Source organism: Antechinus flavipes, chromosome 1 (assembly GCF_016432865.1).
Source record: "Antechinus flavipes isolate AdamAnt ecotype Samford, QLD, Australia chromosome 1, AdamAnt_v2, whole genome shotgun sequence".
Lineage (NCBI taxonomy): Eukaryota > Metazoa > Chordata > Mammalia > Dasyuromorphia > Dasyuridae > Antechinus > Antechinus flavipes.
The window spans coordinates 578,191,260-578,216,069 of NC_067398.1; the positions used below are offsets into that span (position 1 = coordinate 578,191,260).

Consider the following 24,810-nt stretch of genomic DNA (forward strand, 5'->3'; position numbering starts at 1 on the left):
TGAGCTGCTGTTCTCTCTTACACTATTTGCATAATGCTAGTCCCGCTGTCAATCATGAATTGCATATCCTCTAGCTAGTTAGGTTACACCCAGACTCAGACTCCACAGTAAAGCTAAGCTTCCCCTCCATTTTCCAGTCTACCTTGTATTCCTGCAGTTTTTCTTAAAATGTAATACGTTTGGTTAGAGATATAATTTAAAAATTAAAGATGATAAGTAAAATTTTATTTTGTTTGAAAAATAAATTATTCTCACTACAATATAATTCTTTAATATATACTAATATGCTTTGTTTTATGTAAAATCACAATTCACTCTGAAACTTGGCAAAATCAAGCTTTAAAATTGCAAGCAATTTTTAAAAAAACCTTATTTGGCATAATAAAAATAATTATTAGTTTAGTTGTGCGTGCACTAGTAAGTATCTCTTCTCTCACACACGTACACACACAGAGTTTAGACCACAAAAGGAAACAAAGCAGTAGCATCAGTTTGTCATGGTGGTTTGTCCATTTGAATCCCAGTTTGAACAAAGCATAGTCATTAAACTTGTTTTTTCTAAGAATACAGAAATTTCCACATAAGTAATTTAACTATAATATATCTAGACCAATTCACCCCAACTGACATAATTTCCCAATTGATCTTAATTGATTCTTTTGAAGACTAGACACAAATAGAAAAGCAATTCAATTATATTATCACATTAGTCACATTCAATCAATATATCAACAAGCACTTATCAAATGTCTTCTATTATACCAGATATCGGGGATATAATGGCAAAAACAGGACATTTCCTAATCTCAAAGAGCTTACATTCTAAAGAGGTGAGGGAATAAGGAGAGACAATTTACTGTAGCCAACGGTTACTCTACAAAGCAGTCTGAATTTAAAAAAAAAAAAAACATATTTAGGACTATATAAAGGAAAAGCTGAGGGAAACCAGAGAATAAAGAGCTAAGGAAATATTTTATAGTCTTGAATAATAAATATTACAAAAGTTCTTTCCTGAATATCGAAGAATTTCAACTTCTTCCTAGATATTCTAGGAAGGTAGAGATCAGGAAACTTATTGTTGTTAATGTGAATAATGTGGGTGAGAGCAATAAGGGACTAGCAAGAAATTAGACTATATAAAGAATTGTTTTAGAAAGTCTACATCTATTTCTACACATCCCTTTAGACAAGTTTGAGAAAGGCATATTTAAACACAACAAGGAACAACATTTTCATTCAGAAAGGAAAGCAAAATTACATAAGTGGTTTGAGGGAACAGATTAAACTTGGCCTTGCCTAAGTGAATTTCAGTAGGATGTCCTATTATGTTGTGAATAAAGTTATTGATAGGTATTGTAAATAAATAAAGAGGTATTTTTCAAATAGTTACAGTAGCTTTTTACATTTTTAGTAGACAATGGATGACTGCTTAAGCCTACTACTCAACAGAAACAGAAATAACTTACATTGAACTACAGTTTTGATGGTAATATAGTCAATGTGCAGAGCATTAAAAAAGGCTTCTTCCCACATAGAAGAGCTGAGGGACCTGATAAAGAGAGTTATAATGTTCTAAAATAGAAATACCTTGAAAAGACTGGGACTTTTCAAGGAAGACTTTGACTTTAAGTCTAAGCAGATTCAGATATTCTATAACTGGTTCTGATTTGCTAACATGGTTAGGAGAAGCCTTTTAACTGGCTGAGTGGCTAAAATGAGAGCATGTTCAAAAACTAAGTCAGCCTCCATCTGGGCCCTTTGGGTATTGTTACTTTATCCCTACTTTGGTGATATGACTTTCGGGGCCCTCTTTTACAGGGTCCTATGAAAGGATCTTGATCCGTGGCCTCTGTGTTTGGTCTTTTCCTGTTTAGGTGAAGGGAATGGAGTTTCCAATCTTGAATGTTTTGAAAAATCAAGAAAGCAAGCTGCAGGAATCTGAGAGTTTGGGTCCATACAAGTGCTAGCAGCCAATCCAGCATCAATGTCCTGAGGAAAAAGGAGTCATCTTCAAAAATGATCTTTTGGACTCAGGTAATTGAGATGAGGACTTGTCCAGCAGTCATGGGTATACGGACCTGAATTTGGTGGAACAAATGCTAGATAGGAACTGAGCTAAGACTTAAGTTATTGGGGGAGAGGGAAAATATCCATAAAGTCATTCTTTTTACATCTTCAAAATAAATATTCCTCAATGAAAGCTAAATGATGTTAAGTGGTAAAATGGAACTAGAGCTGCTAGTCACTGTTGCTTAACAATGGGGAGGAGGAGGAAAAGACACAGCCAGTGAGGGAGCAGAGGATCAAGCAAGCCCATGACAGCAGAGAAGAAATCCCTCAAAACCCTTCAGGAAATCCTAGCATCCTGAGGAACAAAGGTATCTGTCTTAGCGCTGAAAGAGTGGGCCACAGCATCCTAGTTAAAGATGCTGCGAATAGACAGTCACATAAAACACTGTTGGTAAACTTGTGAATTTGTTCATTAAAAAAAATTGGGGATTATGCAAAAAAAAGTGATTAAAATCTTGCTAAATTGCAGAATTTCAGAGTTGGGAGACACTTCACCACCTAATCCAACAGAAATGAAAAAGGAATAGCTCATACATAACAGTAATAGCTAGCATTCACATAATACTTAAAAATTTGTCAAAATCTTTTATGCGTATTATTTCATTTGATCTTTTCAACAGTCTTATGAAGTAGATGTTATTATTATTAATCCATTTTACAGATGAGGAAACAAACCTAGAGAGATTAAGTGATTTCTTCAATCCATTGTAAATATTGGAGGGAAGATCGGAATTTGAGTCTTCATAATTTCAAATTTGCAACAGTTTATTTACTACACTGAATTTTTCAGGGTATACAGCCTAAATCAAAGGTTAGGAACAATTTAGTTTATTAATATAATTTCAAATGACTTCCTTAAAGGTTGCTTTCATAGATCATTCATAGCTTCATCAAATCCATCAAAATATCTTCTAAAGACTATTCTATACTAGTTCTGATTCTTGTTACCTGTAGCCTGACATTTAAAGCCCTTCACAACCTGATTCCAATTTACTTTTCTTGATTTATTCATTATTCCTCTTGACAACACTCTCAGATTCAGCTGTTACTAACATGATACTCTATCTCTGATTTCTGTTCCATTTCAGTATGCCTATTCATATTTAGAAAGCATTTCTTTCTCACTTTAGCCAGTTTGAATCTCAATCTTCAAAGTCAAGAACCACCTCCCACCTCGGTTATTGGCTAGTTGTTGTTCTTCATTCTGAAAGAGTATGACAATGACATAACTACAGCAAAAGTACAATGTGCCCAACTTTGTCTGATAAGACCAATATAAACTCAGAAGATTCTGAGTCAGGCACAAATAGCCCATATCGACATTTGGAGTGGTGATGTTACTAAATTTGCACATCTTATTTCTTTTTGACTTACTTCAGAAATTCTACTCTGCTGATAGAGTATAGTGGTTTTTTTTTAATGAGGGCACGCTGCTATGCTGGACAGTCTTTTGCCAGTGTCTTCCATGTCACACAATCAAATTCAAAGTTCTTTAGAGAGATTCCAAGAATATCCTTGTGTCACTTCTAACTTTCCAGTGAATGCTTGCCTTGTATGAGTTCCATAAAATAGTCTTTTAGGTGAACATACATTTGGCATTCAAACAACATGGCTAGCAACATGAGTTGCACTTTCTGCAGTAAATTTTGAATGCTTGGCAGAACTTGAAAGGACCTCATTGTCTGATACTTTATCTTGCCAGGTGATCTTCAGAATTTTCTTAAGACAATTCAAATGGAATGTTATGCCCAGAACTAAAAATATGTGGCTTAAGCAGAGTACAGTGGGACTATGGTTTCTCTTGTTCTGGATCTTCTAATGCTATTATTGTAGCTTACTTCTGCATCAGCTTTTTTAACACCCACATAACAATTATGACTCAGAATAAGCTCATAGTTACCAAAACTTCTAGCCACTTTTTACATGTTAATCTATCTCTTATCTTTCATTTGTATAGTTGATTTTAAAAACTATATCCAAGACTTAATATTTTATCCCCTATTGAAATTCATCTTGTGCAATAGTCCACTGTCAATGATTCTTCCCTCAAAAAATTACCAAGGATTTATTGTGTACATACATGTTTTCTGCTTTCCTGAGGAAAAGTTTCAATTTTATTTTGACATGTCTGGTGTACTTAGCACAGCATAATACCTCGCAAAAATGACCTTCATTAAATACATGTTTTGATGATGTTGTGGTTTGTCCTTTCTTCTCAAAGAGGACCAAGACATCAGGGAGATGATGCTATGACATGCAAGCGAGTTGGATTTAAGTGAAAGAAGTCTATGCAAAGTCACAAGCCTCATTTCCTCTTCCAGAGCCATCTGGATCCACTGACAAGATAAAAGATCATGACTAGGATGGCCTGGGATACAGTAGAAGACCTTGGCCTTTTTAAGCTAAGCTCTGTAACAGCTCTCAATTTGATTGAGGTAATATCCAATCAGTGATTAAAGCTAGGTAAGAAATGAGTCAAAGAATGGACTCCTTTACAAACAACAACAATCTGGGAGGGGAAGACATTCAAAAGTTTCAGTACAAAATAGAAACAATATAGAAAAAAAGCCAATCAGAGTCCATACAATGATCAAGTGAGCTTGCCTGAGACCTAAGGTAGGTCAATCAATGAGACCCATAGTGATTTGGGTTTAAGATATAGTCCATAGAAAAAAATCTATGGCGAAGATGACAAGAAAAGATAATGATGAATGTTGGAGGGGATGTGGGAAAACTGGGACCCTTAATATATTGTTGGTAAAGTTGTGAACTGATTCAACCATTCTGGAGAGTAATTTGGAACTGTGCCCAAATGGCTATCAACACGTACATATCCTTTCATCCAACAGTGTTTCTACTGGGTTTGTATCCCAAAGAGACCAAAGGGAAAGGGACCCACATGTGCAAAAATGTTTGTGGCAGCCCTTTTTTTTAATAGCAGGAAACTGAAAACTGAGTGGATCCCCATCAGTTAGGGAATGGCTGAATAAATTCTGGTATATTAATAATATGGAAAATTATTGTTCTATAAGAAGAAATCAGCAGGATGATTTCAGAGAGGCCTAGAGAGACTTACATGAACTGATGCTAAGTGAAATGAACAGAATCAGGAGATCAATATACACAGCAATAGCAAAATTATATGATGATCAGTTCTGACAGACATGACTTTTTTTCAACAATGAAATGATTCAGGCCAGTTCCAATGATCTTATGATGATGAGAGCCATCTACACCCAGAGAGAGGACTGTGGGAACCAAGTCTGAATCACAACATAGCATTTTCACCCTTTTTGTTGCTGTTTGCTTGCATTTTGTTTTCTTTCTCATATTTTTTTCCTTTTTGATCTGATTTTTCTGATGTAGCATGACAATTGTGGAAATATGTATAGAAGAACTGCATATGTTTAACATATATTGGATTACTTGCCATCTAGGAGGGGCTGGGGGAAGGGAGAGAAAAAACTAGAAAGCGAGGTTTTGCAAGGATGAATGCTAAAAATTATCCATACAGATGTTTTGAAAATAAAAAGCTTTAATAAAAATAAAATAAAAACTGAAAGAAAAAAAAGAAATCTAGCCCACTGAGAAGCTCTGTATCCAAGAACGGAAAGCAAAGTACTGCCCTAAGAAAGCCCAAAAAGGTCAGAAGTCAATATTATGACCATCAGAATTTACCTAGTCCAGGGCTGCAGAATTCTCTAGGTCAGGAACCAGGTAATCTGTTCTGACACAGATTTGATGACCCAGAATTGTGAACTTCAAAGACTGAGATCCCTAATCACAGAAAATCATGCCTGCTGGAATTTATATAGCACTTTATATGTTAATTTATTTGAATGGGATAAAGTGAATGAAGACCTCTCATAAGAATGTGGCTTCCTCCTATGCTCTAATTGTGACTTGAGACTTTATAATAACAAGTTGAGCTATAGCTAAAAGTGTTCAATTAACAACTTTTCCTTGGATAAACAAACATTTCCTTACTATCCCCTTCTCCCTCACCCCCAACCTTTTCATTGGCATTTAAGTACCTAATGCAGTAAAGAGTGTGTTATTGACTAGTATTCTTTGCTTCTGGAGTCTGGGTAAATTAGAACTCCCCAAACAATGGGCGAAACAGTCAGAAGGAGGGTTGGGGGCTTCTGGTTAGACTCTATACAACCTTGTGATTTGCACTTTGCACTCCTCTACTGACACCTTGTCTTTTGAGAGTTGCTCTTTCTTGGGAGATCATAATAAATCCTTTTTTGCTTTTTATCTTGAGAGTTTCTGATTTTAATTTGGGTAAGGATTGCTGTCCCACACATATTTATATTACCCTAAAAGGTAGGTGCTCTAATTGTTCCAATTTTACAAATGAGGAAAGTGAGGTTGAAAGAGGTTAAGTGATTTGCCCAGTCTTAAAAGAAGTATAATAAGGGTTTGAGACAGATTAAAAGACAAATCTTAACTATAATTTCAGGATTCTATGTACTTCCTCTCTAATTTTGATTGATTCTGATCTTTCCTAAACTGGTTTCTCATCTCATAAATCTGAGCAAATAAAGCTTGTGTGCTATGTGTAAGCTTTAACTTAAATTAGGTAGACTATACTGACTAGCTAATATATTTTTCTTATCCCTATGTATCTATAAATTCCGCTCTATTGCTAATTCCTATATCTCAATTCCCCTCAAATCCTTCGTGCTTTTCCATAGAATATTCAGTGTTTAAACTTCATGATTACTTTTCAGGAGTGGACAGAGTACTGAGTTGGAATTATCCAACCTGATCATCCAGCAAGATCTCATCAATTCTAGTATTGCATCTCTATCACTACCCTCTGCCTCTCTGATTGGAGGGCAGGTCTATGAATGCCAAACCTCCACTGAAATAAAGAGCTTAACTCCAACATTTTATTTCTTACTTGGCTACACTACTCTGGGACTTCTGTCAGACTTCTCCACCTGTCTGTATCTTCTCCCAACCCAGCTTTTCATTTTCCCTATAGATTTAGTCTACTCTCTTTAAATTGTAATCTCCTAGAGAATAGGGATTGTCTTTTTTCAATATGTGTTATCTCCAGGGTTTAGCACAATGCCTAGCCCAAAATACATTCGTAAAGCGGTTATCTAAGTCAATGAGGCCTGGTAGCATCTATTTTTAATTTAGTGTGAAGCCACTGATAGAAAGCACAAGGAAGTTGTGAGATTCCCAGCATCTCATAAGTCAGCAGGTATCAGAGGCTGGGTTCACCTCTTTGCCATGCTACCTTTCAGGAAGGTAAATAGGAGAGACTAACTTGACATTTTGTTTAGCCTACACAATGACAATTCAATAATTTAAAATAAATTACCTTCTGCTCTCAAAAAGCATACATTTTTATCAGGAGAAACAACATGAAAACAAATGTAAGAAACAAAATATCTTACTAAGAACTCCACAGACTTACTGATGAATTCAGGAAAGATTTATTTTATATTCTTGTAAGAATGGGTGCCAGGTGAGTACATTTTTGAAATTCCAAAAGCAGCATTTTATTTCCTATCTCGAATGCAAGTTCCTCCCTTGATTCCCCATATTAATTGTATGTTACAGAAGCTACACATCATGAATCTCAACCCCTCATTCTTTTGAAAGAAGATAAACTCCACTTTTGATTATTCCTTAATGTCCTTGTGGGTTTCAGTTTTCTAATTTAAGTTTTATTTCTCCAATTTGATTTTCATAACTGTGGAAACCAAAATGCCCATCCTTTTCTCACACAAATAAATTATATACAAAGTAACAAAACCATTCTTGAAAGAAGGCAGGGATTAGGAGTGTCTAAACTCTAGACACATGAAATGTAGTTCATTTAACCAATATTTATTCAGATAATTTAAATTCAAATATAACCTAGTATATGGTTAGTTTGAACTTTATTTTTATTTAGTGTCCTGCCTAAGTCCTTTCAATCTCACCACTCATAGACCTTTTGGAGAAAATTTCCAACACCTCCAAAGGCATGTCAGTGACTGGACTAGATTTTTCATGAACCAAGAGTAACTCCTATCCATTCCCAGGAGAAGAAAGGAGTTAAAACCTGTCAGACTCCCAAGTAAGACTTCCCAACCTCCACTTCTTTTCCATTCACTCTCTTCTTAATTTTCTACAGTCTGGCTTCCCAGTTTTATAACTCAACTGAAACTATTCTCTTCAAAGTTACTAATGAAATTTTAATTGCTGAATCTGTTCTTTCAGACTTCACTCTTTTAGACTTACAAAGTCTTTTGGACTTCTTGGCACTGCTCTTCCTTAGTTCTCATCTGATCTAACTGTTCATTCTCAGTCTCCTTTGCTAGTTCATTATCCCTATTACACTTCCAATTTTGGGAGTTTCCCCAAAGAATTGCTCTAGGCCCCTTTTTTTCAACTCCCTCTACACATTCTTCCCACATATATATCTAATCCAGTTTCTACACTGAGGTTCAATCTACATCACAAAATGCAAACTGGACATTTCAAACTGAACATATCAAGAGAGGTCACAACATCACAATCTCAACACATCCAAAACATATTCATTTTCTTTCCCCAAAACCATTTATTGGCATAATATAGTATAGATCTCAAAGATCCCAGATATAGACTGACACTGATGTAATCCTTGATGTAAATGACCTTGCTTCTTCTGCACAAGTACGTTTTTGGTAATACTTTGACAAGCAACTACCTTTATCTATACCTAAATAAAAGTAGCCTGATGAGGTCAGAGGAGGGGGAGCTAAAACCCCTGCTAGAGCTGTTCTGGTGCTGATGTCTCTGATGAATCTCTTTTTTGTTGCCTCCTTTTTTCTTGCGCTTTTTAGGATCAAAGGACCTTGACCAGAGCCCAAGGTCTGACTCTTCTTCTCAAACTCCCTATTTCTGTCAAATGTAGCAACATTCATCTTTCACATCCTTGAAGTTATCCTCAACTCTTCATCTTCAATTAATTGCCAACATTTGCATTTTTAAACTGTAAAATATCCCTCCTATCAGACTGCTAACTCTCTAGATTCTCTACTCACACAGCTACCATCTTAGTTATTCTGAACTAAGGCAGTGAAGTCTTACTTGAGTCTGAAAGGTTTTAACTCCTTTCTCCTAACTGGTCATCCAGCTTCAAGTGTCTCACCATTGCAGTATATCTTTCACAATGCTGCTAACATGATTTTCCTTAAGCACAGATCTGGCTATGTCATTCTCCTAATAGATATACTCCAAGGGCTTCCAACTGTCTCTATCACCAAATATAAACTTCTCTCTTTAGCTTTTAAAGCACTTCACAACTTTGTCTCAATCTGTTTTTCCAATCTCACTGGATATTGCTTCCACTTCACACTTTATCATCCAGACAAATTGGCTTTCCTTTTATTTGTTACTAAGAACACTCTATCTCCTGCTTCCATTTGGCTGTGTAAGAAATGATTGTTTCTATCTTATAGTGAATAACTAATTATTGTATTAGGACCAAGGTTTTCCCCTTTTCTACTTCCTCATCCAGAATTCAACCAGTATGGGAAATCTTAGGTAGAGATTTTCCCAGGTCAAGAGCTAATCCAGGGGTCCTCAAACTACAGCCTGTGGGCCAGATGTGACCCACTGAGGACGTTTGTGCGGCCCGCTGGGTTACGACAAAATCAGAAAGGAAGTGTCATTCGACCTAAACTCGCATTAGCAACGCACACTTCCCGCCCTGGGCTGAGACAGCAGAGACAAGAGTGTGAGGCGATACCGAAGTGAGGTAAGTTCCCAGGCCGGGGTGTGTGGCGTGGGGAAGGGAGAGAGATGCAGAAGATAAAGAACTGAGGGCCCACGGCCTTGTACAGTAACGGCAGCCACCACAGCAGACAGGCGCAGGGGATATACAGTACATGCTACGCATGTCACAGCCTCTGAAGGGGGAATTCACTGCAGCAGTGAAGGTCGGAAGTGGGAGCATGAAGAGGGGAGAGAGAGTGCGGGAAACTGAGGCATCACAGGGCAGAGGCAGCTTGGAGGAAGTTGGGCATTGCAGTCTGTATGTCTCTGTGTGGGCAAAGTTATTACTAGTATATTGTTTTTGTAGCACTGTACATATATATTGCTATTTTACTAATAGCAATTTGGAATCCCTAGGAAATAATGATATCAAGAAAAAGAAAAATTGACTCGGAGTATAGGATATTCAAAGAACAGTGGACTTAAGATTACTTTTTCATGCAGTACAAGGAAAGAGCTATATGTCTGATATGCCAGACACTATATTCTGTGTTCAAAGAACATAATTTGCATCGACACTATGAAACTCAACATAAAGAAAAATATGATTGTTTGGTTGGAGAAGTGAGAAAAGATAAAATACTAAAACTGAAAAATACATTGACAACTGAGCAAAATACTTTTGTGAAGCAGAAGCAGCTAAATATTTCATCACTGCGAGCAAGTTTTCAAAGCTAATAGCATGCACTGGCAGACCATTTGTGGAGGGAGAATTTGTTAAAGAATGCCTTCTTTCTGTTGCCGAAGAGATGTGTCCAGAGAAACCCGATTTATTTAGTATACTGAGTCTTTCAGGACCTACAATTACACGGAGGATTGAAGAAATGGGAGACAATCTGCATCAGCATTTGCAAAACTCCAAAAAAAAAAATTTCATATTTTTCCTTGGCACTCAAGGAAAGCAATGATGTTCATGATTCTGCACAACTTCTAATTTTTATTCGTGGGATGAATGATTATTTTGAAGTCATAGAAGAGCTTGCTGCACTGCAAAGCATCAAAGGAACAACTACAGGAGAGGATATCTATGAAAAGGTTTGTCAAACTATGAATGGTTTGGAGCTGGACTGGGCTAAACTAGCCAGTGTGACAACTGATGGGACTCCTAGCATGGTGGGGTCTAAGAAAAGAGTAATTACTCGCATTAACCAAGAGATGGACAAACATAACCGTTCTCATCCAATAGCTGTACACTGCCTCATCCACCAACAAATGCTGTGTAGTAAATCACTGAAGTGGTACTCTGTTATGAAAATTGTGGTATCTTGTGTTAACTTCATTAGAGCTAATGCACTAAATCACAGACAATTTCAGGAATTTCTGTCTGAGCTAAATGTTGAGTATGAAGATGTTCTATACTACACAGAAGTCCATTGGCTGAGTTGAGGGAGAGTTTTGAAACGTTTCTATGACTTACTTCCACAGATTACAACTTTTCTGCTTTCAAAAAACAAAGAAGTACCAGAGTTCAATGATTCAGAATGGAAATGGCACCTTGCCTTTCTGACAGATGTAACAGAGCTACTCAACAATTTCAATATGCAACTTCAAGGAAAGGGGAAGCTCATCTGTGAGATGCAATCACATGTCAAAGCATTTGAAGTAAAATTAGGCCTCCTCATCAAACAAGTGAAGGAAGAAAACTTCTGCCATCTCCCCACAACTCAAAATCTGTTAGCGGAAAAACCACTGATTACATTCCCAAACAAAACATGTGTAGATTCACTGGAAAAATTGCAAAAGGAGTTCTAATTTAGATTTAAAGAGCTTATCTCCATGAACAGGACATACAGCTTTTCCGTAACCCATTTTCTATTAACATTGAAAATGTGGATACAATTTACCAAATGGAACTGGCTGAACTGCAGAATTGTGACTCTGAAAGACGCATTCAAGTCAAGCAGTCTTCATAATTTCTATGTATCTCTTTCCTCTGAGACATATCCTCATCTCAGGAACCATGCACTCAAAATGGCAACCATCTTTGGCAATACTTATGTCTGTGAACAGACTTTTTCTAGAATGAAACATTTGAAATCTCCACCAGATCAAGACTAATGGATGCACACTTCCATCACTTGTTATGACTAGCAGTGACAAACATGGAATCAGACATTGACCATTAGTCAGAAGCAGGCCCATAGTTCCTATTGAAATACTGGTAAGTTTGTTGATTTAACTTTACTTCATTTTAAATATTGTATTTGTTCCCGTTTTGTTTCTTCACTTCAAAATAAGATATATGCAGCATGTATAGGAATTTGTTCATAGTTTTTGCTTTTACTATAGTCTGGCCCTCCAATAGTCTGAGGGACAGTGAACTGGCCCCCTATTTAAAAAGTTTGAGGACCCCTGATCTAATCAGATGGTAAAAGAAATTTTAAGTTTGTGCTAATCGGTGCATTTCTTCTCATTGGGTTTTCTCAGACTGGTCTTAGAGGAAATGATGACTCTCCCTTTTGCCAGGCAGTTAATATGGAAATTAATAAGTCTCTGTGACCAAGATTTAGGTGATGCAAATCACATATTACAAGACCTTCAGGTAATTTAGCCTAGCCTCTCATTGTAATATTCATTTTCTCATCAATTGTTAACCAATTAAAGTTGATTACCACCCCTCAGGAATACCTATTCTTCAAAGGGCATATATAAACTGTGAACCCATGACCATAAGAGGTTTTTGGTCTTTAGAGCATAGGCCAATTGATTATCCCTTTAGTAATAAATGTGCTCAATAAAATGATTAAATTACTCAAAAAATATGTCTCTTGAATCTCTTTAATTGTCACACTGTCCCCAATACCTAGAATTTATTCCCTTTTCATCTCTACCTTAAAGAATCCTTTTTTTCCCCCCTTTAAGATATACTTCAAAGAGCACCTACATTAAATCTTTCCTAATTCCCTTAACTGTTATTATTTCCCTTGGAAATATATAATATTTTTATATTTATTCTTTAAACTTATGCTGTATATATTTCTATATATGCTTGTTGCCTCTCCCATTAAAACTTAAAACTCCTAGAAAGCAAAGATTATCTATTTTTTTTAAATTCCTAGTGCCCCAGAGAATGCCTGACACATTGTAGATAACTAACAAATACATGTTGATTGGTTGGTTGAATTTGTTCTTAATATTATACTTATGTAAAGTGCTGTTTCTAGCATCACAGAGAGATTCTGTCTGTCTAATGTTTCCCAGGGGATTTATCTCAATAGTCCTTGATCTAAATATGACTAGACTTCAATTATAACAAATAGATCTATTCTGAGCTAAGAAAACCACCCAGCATCAGCACCCAAGGATTGCAAACTAGGGTCCAAATCAAAGGACCAAGTAATGTCATAAGGAGGCTATGCCCTTTGATGGAGGAAATTCCTCCATAATAAATTATGCGATAAGTAAATCAACTGTATTTTTTTAAAAGTATTACTGATAAGTTGTCTAGAGCAGCAAATCTCAAATGTTTTGTTCAGAAACTCTTCAACACTCTTAAAAATTATTTAAGTCCATAAGAGTTTTTGTTTTATTTGGTTTATATATTGACGTTTGCCATATTGAAAATTAATTGGAAAACAATTATGATATCTAAGTCTCTAAGAGTCTCAAGCACCCCAGTGATTCCCAGATGACGTTTTGAGAATCACTAAATTAGAATTAGAGACTCAAAGATCCAAAAGTTAGGAAAAGAAATAATAATACCAGATAATCCCATTTTCTCCTCCTTTGCTCGAGTCTCTGATGAAGCGGTAGTCCATTTAAAATCAAATCCTCTCCATAGATTGTTGAACCTAACTCCTGAAGTGGATAGTTCCTATAATCATACTTTCTCTCTATGTCTCTCCCCCCTTCCCCTCCCTCCCTGCCATCTTTCCTTACTTTCAGTTTTTCCCCATCTATGTATTTCCAGACACCTATAAACATGCTGAGAAAAATAAAATTTAAAAAATACCATTTATATTGCACTATATGCCAGGGAGTGTATTGTTTTATAAATGTTACATTTCTGAGAGGCAGATGCTTTTGGAATCCCATCTTACAGCTGGGGAAAATGAGGCAAATGGAGTTTAAATGACTTGCAAAAGATCACACAAATAGTGAGTATCCGAGGTCACATTTGAATTCAAGTCTTTCTGACTCCAGGTGCCAGGCTCTATCCACTTCCCCATCTAGCTACTCCACTTTCACCTATCCTTAAAAACATCTCCACTTAACATTACCATACCTCCCTCCCTTGTGCTATCATCTAATCTCTCTCTTTCACAAACTCCAAAAATAAAATCTGTCTATACTTACTGAGTCCACTATTTTTTCTCCCATTTTCAACTCATTGCAATTTCTCTTTCAACTTCTCAAGTGAAACTGCTCTCCAGAGACACCAATGTAAATGCTTATACTTATTAATTTCCCTATTGCATTTAACACTTGAAAACTCTCTCCAGTGTACATATCTCTCTTCTTTTAGGCTTAAGTGACCTATGCTATTCAATCTTTTGCTACCTCTTTTGCTTCTAACCAACAGTATATAAATATCCAAAATGCAAAATAATATCTCAGATTATTTATGATAAACCAAGAATTCACAAATACTTTTTCTACTGTCTTACATTTGCAAACACTAAGCATGTTTTTGCTTCAATAGCTAGACGATGGAAAATTTTAAATTATTTGCTATGGTCTCAATCTTTGAGGCTAAAAATGTCTAAATAGAATTTTATAGTTCCATAATACAATCAGTATTCACAAGAAAGCTTTGCATATTAATAAGTCTATTCTTCAGAAAAAGGTTTCTTGATTTTTCAAAAGAGTATGCTAAGCAGTTTGACATACTAAATTTTCTTTCACAAACATATAAAAACTAGTACAAATTTGTATATTACTATGTCTTAACTTTAATTCAAATACCCAGTGTATTCTATTTATTAAACTACCTTCATAGTTTACATGAGTTACATGAGAAATTATTTAGTCAAGATAAATGAAGTAACATTAAAATAATATGAAATCTTAAAGAAACAGAAATGTAGTTTTTTTTCAAATTTCACTTCTAATTTATAATTCCAAATGCAATCCTCTATCTGTTCTGCTTTGTATAAGGAGAAATTCATTTTGTTTAAGAGGTCAAAAAAATTTTTTTAATCAAAGGTCACCTTTATTAGGATGCCCTTCCTGATCACTTCAACTAGAACTAATCCTTACCTTTTGCATCACATTTAGATTTCTTCAGCTATGACAATCAGAAGGGCCTTTAAAAGCATTTTGTATAGTCTTATTTGCTCTATTTGACTATAAGCCACTTAAAATCAAGAACCTTGTTTTATAAAACTAGGAATTATGATCAATGTTATGATTATGGTTCAGTCCTTTCAGTTCTGTTCAACTCTTGGTGATCCCATTTGAGGTTTTCTAAGCAAAGATATTGGATTGGTTGACTATTTTCTTCTCTAGCTCATTTTCCAGATGAAGAAACTGAGGCAAATAGGATTAAATGACTTGCCCAGAGTCACACAGCTATTAACTGAGGCCAGGTTTGAACTCAGAAAGATGTCTTCCTGACTCAAGGCCTAATACTCTACCTACTGTACCACTTAAGATTCCCCCTTATGTGTAATACTAATAATGTGATTTATCATGTGGGATTTGTCACCAAATGATGGCAGACAACAAAAGTTGGGTTCAGTCAAGTGAAGAATTCTCAATGGCCATTTTCTTTGGCAAAAGATAGATTTATTTTCCCTAAATAAAGGTTACAGACAAATGAAGGGATACAGCAGATATCAGAAATGGCAAATATGAAATAGAGTGGGAGAACAAATGAAAGATAAGCTCCTCAGTGAAATTCACAATTACCCAGTAGAAAGAGAGCACCCCATAAAGTTGGAGCATACCCTCAGCTGGCAGTCTAAATCCTGGATGGGACTTATTACCCTAAAACAGCTAGTTATCTGTAAGGAGGAGAAGAGAGGTTGGGAAGCATAGTGAAGTTAGGGGAGATGCCACATGGCATGGGTTGGGGGAAGGATAAGGTAAGGTAAAGACACTAAGAGGCAGAGTGCCCTGGCAGACTGACCCAAAAGAAAATAGCAGCCATGGGATGACACATAAGTATATTGTATACAGAAAATTTAACTTCAGGAACATGACTGGGATTCCTGACAGGGCATGGCAAGATGAGACTGCTGGAGACCTCTATAGAGGTAAAAAAAAAAACCCCTGAGGGGGGTTGACATAACTTGGACTTCCACGTGGACCACTTCCCCAGAGAGTGGGACCATGGAATTAAACTGATCTCTATCACAACCTTCTGTCTGCTTGCCTCATGGATCAATTCTTTGATTTCTCTTGATCCAAAACAATATTCAGATCTCATCATTAATTCTGAAAACAATTAGGAAGTCAACAAGTATGTAGAATGAATGAAGAGATGATGTTGATGATTTATTATTGAAATAAATTGCTGAAAAATTGCCTCCCAAAAGCCCCATATACTCTGACACATTGAAGCTATGGTAGCAAAGTAGAAACAAAGTTGATACTCATCAATTTGAATATTGCTCACAATGTAGCACAAAAATATAACATTACTATGTTATTAGAAATAATAAACATAATGAATATGGATAACTATGAAAAGACAGTTAATAACTGATATGAAGTGAAGTAAGCAGAAGCAAGAAAATCATTTAAATCATCAATATGACAATGTAAACAAAAAGAATTGAAAATGAATGCTGCCAAATTGTAATACAATGACCAGGCTAAAGCTCAAAGAAGAGAAGTCAATACTTCCCCTTCCTTTATGGAAGCAGAAGACCACAAATAAGACACACTGAATAGCAGATTTTTTTTCATATATAGTCCAGTTTTGAAGAATTCTTTATTTTCTTCCTTTCTTGAAACTTTTATGGCTTTCTGGGAGGGATTACAAGGAAGTATACAATGGGATATATAAGTGATATAAATTTTTTAGAAAATAATAATTACTTTAAAAAACAAAAATCTACCTCCTTCCAAAGGAGGTAATCTTCCAAAGCCTTTCATTAGGGATTAAATCTTTATATATTTGTATCTTCTTTACATAGTTGTACCTCCCACCTTTAGCTTTGTTTTTTATGTAACAAGTATATATATATTTTATTTTTTTAGGAGAATGATACAAAGGAGCAGTATAAAAGTCTATAGTACTTATACTTTCACTAATTTATTTCCCTAATTTTGAAAGTCCTTCAAATCTTTCTATAAGACAGCTTCTTTTTGCAAAGAATTATATATAATAATTAAAAAACAGAGCAGCAGCTTGATTTACTTAAGAACAATCTGCAAAGACTTAATTTTGTTCTTTGATGCACTTTTATTTGTATGAATTAATTTAAATATACCTTGATCATTAAATTTAGAACAAGGAGTTGCTCTGAATATTAGTTTACATTTCTATTTTGTAAGTATCATACTAAAACGAAAGAAAAATTTCACAGAACAAAATTTATTTTTTCTAAACAATTACAAATCCATTCATTCAATGAATTTTGGGGATCAATGAATGAATTTCACTGGTAGTGAATTATTTGTGAGGAAACTCCTAATACCAATTTAGATCAACCTGTTCTGCAACTTCTAGTCCTTGAGATGGCTTAGGTATAATCAAGGTAAGTGATTTGCATAGAGTCTCATAGTGAGTATCCTTGGCAAGGAGGTATTTCAATCCATGTTTTCTTTATTCTAAAATCAGCTCTCCATTCACTGTATCATTTTGTCTTTAAATGAAATAATCATTTATACTTGTGAAAGCATAACCAATATGCTTCAGTACTTCAATAGATGATTTCACTGATATGAAAGAGTATATTAAAAAGTTATACATCCACTAATGGTATGGATTGCAACTATCCATTCCTTTCTATCCTAGATAATTCCAGTTAGCTCCATAAATTCACAGGCTCTTATAGGATTTCTACCCAGTTTGCTAGGAGCATTATTTTTGACCTCTTGACATTATATGGGTACCAATGCAGTAAGAAGTTAACCATCTGTTATCCTTGACTCTTATTACAAAACCAGCTCACATCCTTTTCTAAGTCATATAACTTTTTGATTACAAGTTTTATTCCACTGTATAGTTGGAATCTTTACAAACTGTTAAGTCATTAGAATTGATAGAGACAATAATTATCTAATTTAGCATGGTTCAATATGATTGATCTGATCCTACAAGGAGATGTTATGGGCCAGAAGAAACAAGATACTAAGTGGAACTGAGAAACAATGCTTGTGTTCACACCTTTCCTCACTGGAATTCACAGGTTTGGGAGATTTCAGGATTTAGTATAAAATATCCAAATTCACACCTCCCTTAATCCCTGCCTTCAGAAGGAGGAGTCAACCTTTGGGAGACCATATATAAAGAGGCTCTTAGTTTTGCGGGAGTGACTTACTTTGGAACATTGACTGGGGACGGAGAGGAGCATTCTGGGAGGAAGCCCACAAGCTCTTTCTCGGAGGCAAGAGAGATTCATTGCATCCTCCACCTTGGTGCTGGCTGGAGACTGAAGGACAAACCTTTGGATTTGGAGACATTAGGAGGGAGCTCTTAGAACCAAAGAGAGAGAGGCCTCTAAGAAAACTAATTGGGCTATATTGGAGACAATAAAAGATCTGAACTTTTAGCACCTGGCTATATTGGAGTGATTATTACTCATAATTGAAACTAAGGCTGCCTCCAGAAAACCTCCCCAAGAAAACTGCTCTCCCCCAGAGAGAACCATTATTTTAAAGAAGAAGAACACCACAATCCATCATTTGTAACATTCATAGTCTATGTCCAATGAGTTTTTCAATTGCTCTTTAGATGAAAGGCAGTTTGAATCCTTGGAGAACAGGATACTTTAAGATGTGCTGGCAAAAAACAACACTAGGAGAAAACTCTGGTAGCATTCAGATATCTGGGAATTCTGAAATGAGTTCAACAGAATACTGGAGACAAAGTAGCATAAATGGTGCCATTTAATTTACAGATACTCTCTACAAGATTGATAAGAAGACAAGAAAATCAGGTGTCTGTTATTGGAGACAGAACTTCACACAGACAAAAGCAAGAACAGAATTAATCAACAAGTATTTAGTAAGATCCTACTATGTGCCAGGCACTGTGCAAGGCACTGGGGATACAAAGATAATTAATAAAATAATTTGTTTTTAAATAACAGCAATCCATGAAATAAAAATACAAAATGACACTCAATACCACTTGACTCCCTTTCATTTCTGCAATAACTGTGGTAAAGTGGTGAAAACAGAGAGAAATGGAACTAATTAAGAATCGTGCAATTTTTAATTTTCTGAAAACATTAACTATTATCATGACTGATATACCTTTAAAAATCAAGTAAAGGATCTCATTTATTTCAAATAGTATCACAGATTTAATATACAAAATTGAATTTAAACAAAAATGAGAATTACTAAATTTTCTAAAAATCAACAGAAATCATACATTTTAAAAACTCTAGAAGTAACAACTATTATAGAATTTTTCAGTCACTAGAGTTGAAAATGAACTCATAAAGATGTGTATATTGTATGTATTATAATATTGAAGAGCTTTTGCATAATCAAAATCAATGAAACTTAGGATATAAAAAAGGCAAGCTATCAATTAAGAAAAAAATTATTTATATCCAGTATCTGTTAGGAGGGGGTCTGATATCTAAAAGGTACAAAGATATACACTAACATATAAAACCAAGAGAAATTCCTACCAGTAAGTTGAAGATAAAAAAGGATGGAAATAATATTAAAATGGTTATAGAAGGATAAAATTGGGCCTGCCTCATAATTATTGGAAGCATACTAAATATATTGTTGGAGATGTGAATTAGTACCACTATTCTGAAAAGTAATTTTTAAAATTTTATACTTTATTTTAGCATTCATTTTTTTTAAATTTTGAGTTCCCTATTCTCTCCCTTCTTCCAGCTCCTCCCCCAATTATTGAGAAGACAAACAAGTATCATTATATTTGTGAAGACAAGCAAAACATTTCCAAATTAGCCATGTTAAAAAAAAAAGGCAAGAAAAATCAAGTGAAAAAAAGTTTGTTTCAATCTGCATTCAGAGCTCATCACTTTCCTCTCTGGATGTAAATAGCATTTTTCTGAAAAGTAATTTAGAATTATGCTAACATAAAATGATTAAAATGTCAAATACTAAGCTGATTTCAGAAAAGTCTTGAAGGATTTACATGAATTGATGCTAAATGAAAGTACAAGAGAACATTGTATGCAGACACAAGACTATGTGATAATCATCTGTGATGGACTTGGTTCTTTTCAACAATGAGATGATTCAAGGCAATTCCAATAGACTTGTGATGAAAAGAGCCATCCACATCCAGAGAGAGAGAACTATGGAGACTCAATGTAGAAGAAAGCATAGTATTGTCATCTTTTTTGTTGTTGCTTGTTTTTTTTATCTTTACAGTGCTTTTTTTTCCTTTTTGATATCTCTCTCTCTCTCTCTCTCTCTCTCTCTCTCTCTCTCTCTCTCTCTCTTTTAGTGCAACATGATAAATACAAAAATATGTTTAGAAGAACTGCACATGTTTAATTTATATTGAATTGCTTACTATCTCGGAGAGGTTGTGAGGGGTAAGGGTAGGAATGGGGAAGAGGGAGAAAAATTTGGATACTAGGTTTTGCAAAGATGAATGTTAAAAAACAATCTTTGCATGTATTTGGAAAAATAAAATACTATTAAAACAAAATTAAAAAGTCAAATGCTAGGCAAATACTCCAAGGAGATCAAAGACAAAAAGAAAAGTCCTATGTAATAATTTCCAAGCTCCTTCTCAAAAAAACAAACAAACAAGCAAACAAACAAAAACAATAAAGTTCACCTTCTTTCCTTCTTTAGAGGATATATAACATTGTAAATTTGCTGTGTAAAACGGGTTTGCTTAGTGTTACTGAACTATTATTTTTTCTTCCTTTTTTATTCCCTGTGACAACAGATAGTTTACTGGATGAGAATGGGAGAAGCTTCTATTGAGAAAGAAAAATTATATAAAAACAAAAGAAATTGCAAAAAAAAATTGAAAGAGAAAATATATTTACCATGTATAGCCTATATGGGATTGCTTCCTGTCTTGGGGAGGGGAGAGGATGCTTCATTATCTCATAAAAGTCACCTTTTGTAATGAATGGAATTCTTAAACACTTCAAGAAAATCCTCCCAAGTTGAAAAGACCTAATAATAAAATATGATGATTTCTCTAAGTTTTGAGAGGCTAATAAGATTGTTTAGGAAGTAATCAATTTCTTGTAACCACTACAATCATCAAGATCATCTATCTACACAGGAATGGAGGGTTTGCAATTTGAATTAATGGAAGAAATAAACACACTACAATAATCACAGATCTTTGGAACATTGAAATAAATTTCAAATTAAATATTTCAAAGGATGTTACATCTAAAACTATGGCCCCAAAATTTATCAGATTAACTTTGTACAGACTACTTTCCACAAGCCCCCAAAATAAAACTCGCACATAATCTTCTTGGAAACAGTGATAATTATTTTTATCTTTATATCTCCAATATTAATATTATGGGTAGCATGCAGTATGTGCTTATTTTTGTTAAATTTAATAAACTATATTCAGTTTGTGAATTAAGATTCGGAAACATGACCAAAGAGAGAGTGACTTTTCTTTAGTAAACCTCTCTCCCTGAATGCAGACAGAAAAGCAGGAACAAATCCTGCCTCCCATCCCCACTTTACGTAACTATAGGTTAAGAGTTAAATAAAACAAATTAAAAATTGTTGTCTTATTTAACTTAATTCTTTTCTTTAGAGTAGGACCAAAAAGAAGAAAGACCAATGTAGAACATGGCTGAAACACAAAATGGACAAGACAAAATAAACTGCAATTAAAAAAAAAAAGGAAATCACAGTGGGGAGCTGGCTATACCCGGGAAGGGGAGAAAAGCAAGCATCCACATAATGGGGGAAAGGGAAAAGTAAATATCATCAATAATATCAGCTTGAATCTTTAAATTCTCTGGTAGTAGTTACTAGCAAAATGTTCTGATAAATGTTTAACAGCCAGTCCCCCCAGAGGTATGTACACTACACACAACCTATTCTTAATTTAAATTTGCATTTAATTTTAATTTGCATCTTCATCATCTTATCTAGACAATCAACATGACAATCAAATCATGTCTTTTTGTAACATATGAAGATTTCCATAGTATAAGTGCTGAAATATATAAACACTGAAAATTTAACAAACAGCTCTAATAAAGCAGTATGAATTCGCTCCAGCAAAGCTCTAGACTAGAAACCTAGAAGCAGCATACATAGTGAGGAAAGACTCTGAAAGCTTATGAGATAACAAAGGCTCAATATACATTAATTAAAGCTTTTCACAGTTGAATTCAGATACATGCTCCCTCAATACTCCAATGTAAGAAAAGACTTCAAAAAATTACCAAATGAAAGAGTTAGGGGAAATTATCAAGTGTATTAATGTGCATCTATATCTCAGGAATAATATTTATTCACTACCTAATATCTCATCAGTCTAGTTAGACTTCTAAATTATATCTATTTATTCAACTAAAAGAATAATATCCAATTTTGAAACATTTACTTTGAGAAAGCTTTGCTTTTTCTATTCAATACATCACAAACTCCAAACATCTTAAGCTAACCTAATTATCTGTCAAAAATAAGATATTTTAAGTAATTTTTTCTATCACACAACAAATCACAATTCTTTCTCTGATAGTGTTCAACTTCAAATAATGGAATTTTAGAATCAGAAATTCCAGACTTGAAAATCAAAACAAGTAAGCCTGTATTCTGTCTCTAAACACTTCAAGATGAGTGAATCTGGGCATTTAACTCTTCAGTTTCCCTATGTGTAAAATTAGTATAATAATTATACTACTTGGTTATAAAGAAACCTTGCAAATTTTAATATGCTATAAAAATGAGTTATCATTTTATGACACTCAAATTCTACATAGCCAACCCTGAACTCTCCCCCAACCTTCAATCCCACATTTCCAAACAAGCTGGACAACTATACCTAGATGGCATGTTGGTTCCTCCAACTACAAATGTTTAAAATTGCCTCCCAAATTTCCCCATGTAAATGTCTCCATTTCAGCTTATAGTAATACTAACCTCTTCCAGTATCCTTGAACTGGAACTTTAAAGTCACCTGAATCATGTCTCCATAATTTTCTATCTTCAATGAGTTGGCAAATATTATTGATTTGTTTCCACAATACTCTTATCATTCTCACTGCAACTACTCTTAATCGTGCCTTTAGTTCTTTCCATTTATTCTCTTGCAGTTGTCTCCCAAACGGATTTCTTAGCTCCAATCACTCCGGTCTCTAATAAAACTTTCACAGAGCTATCAAAATAATATCCCATATGCAGAGCTATAAATTCAGAAACCTTCAATGGCTTCCTATTGTCCAAAAGATAAAAAAACAATGTTTTCCCCTGAAACAAATCTAATTAACATACTTTTCACAAAAACTGAATGCATAAGAAGTACATCAAACTGAAATATTTGATGATAGGATTGTCTGATCTTTTGTACTTTTCAGAGAAAATCTTGTTTATTATAGGGGGAAATTGCATGTCTATTAATTTAATCACTAATTAAATTTAGACATCAATAATAAACTTCCAATCAACAAAAAACTAGTATTATTTTTAATATTATCCAAAAAATATTTTTATTCCAAAAGCCAATATGGTCTTAAAGATCTAGTATATGCATAGTCATCATAAAAACACATGGAATGTCTTACCTGTATTAGTTGCATCCACTGATACCTCTCCAGTTGCCTTAAATGGGTAATTTCCAGTGGACTTACCCACATCATTTATTGCTCTAACAGATTCTTCAGAAGTCACAGCATTTAAAACTGAAGTACAAATTCTAGAATCAGTCTGAAAATGCAGCAGGGGATTTTTATTTGTACCAACCTAAAAAACAAAATGTATTCCAATATAAATGTTATTTTAAACTTCTCAAATTTTATTAGCTTTCATTATAATAAAATTTTGTGATATAAAACATGAATAATACTACTTTTATATGCCACTAAGTGGTAAAATACAATGAATAAAAATTTATAATTTTTTAAAACTAAAACTTTTAGTTAAAATATTCTAAAACAATTTCATTTTTTATCATATATTTTAAAGTTTAATCACAGAATCAGGACTGTAAGCTTAACTATAGTATAAAATACAAAGACAAGTTTTAAATAGGTTACAATAACAAGCCAAGTGCTATCAGCAGATCACATCCTTGCCTGATTTCTCAATACCAAGTACATGAGAGAGCTCAAATGCTTTAAAAAAAAATGTGACTGTGATATGGGGACCCAACAGCATGCCTTCATAATACCAATGATAATAAGTTGGAAGGACAAGAATAAGTCATTCAAGGATTTTTAAGTACTTTAGAAGGGGGTTGCTGAAAAATCAAAGTTGTATGGGCAAATATATGATCATCTCTCTCCCTCCATCCCTCTGCTTTTATCTTCCACTCTTTCTTTCTCTCTTTCACACACACACACATACACACACACACACACACACACACACACACACACACACACACTCACACGGGCACCACACACCTGTGCATATACTTCTTCCAAACAAAAAGTCAACTTTAAGAGCAGTATTCTATAAAAATATATTTTCCAAATTCATTCTAAATGGAGGCCATTTAAGAATATGAAACTATTTTTCACCTCTATGAACTCAAGATGCAAAAGGAAAGCCCAAATTAATTACACAGCATATTTTAAGTTTCTTGGGTTGGAGACTTCAAAAATAATGTTTTATTAGGTTTTATGACTAAAATAACCAAACACTAATTTTTTCAATATAACTATAAAATTAATCTTAAAAAATCTAAATAAATCATTTATTTTA

The 24,810-nt window shown here is 34.5% G+C and overlaps 1 protein-coding gene across 1 annotated transcript in view; it reads right to left on the bottom strand.

Moving 5' to 3' along the window:
- Positions 1-24,810, bottom strand: part of RAD54B (RAD54 homolog B) — a 110,826-nt gene that overhangs the window by 70,751 nt on the left and 15,265 nt on the right. The window contains exon 3 of the mRNA XM_051970850.1: positions 23,670-23,847. Within this exon, the coding sequence (XP_051826810.1) occupies positions 23,670-23,847 (178 nt within the window). The remainder of the gene's footprint in view (positions 1-23,669; positions 23,848-24,810) is intronic.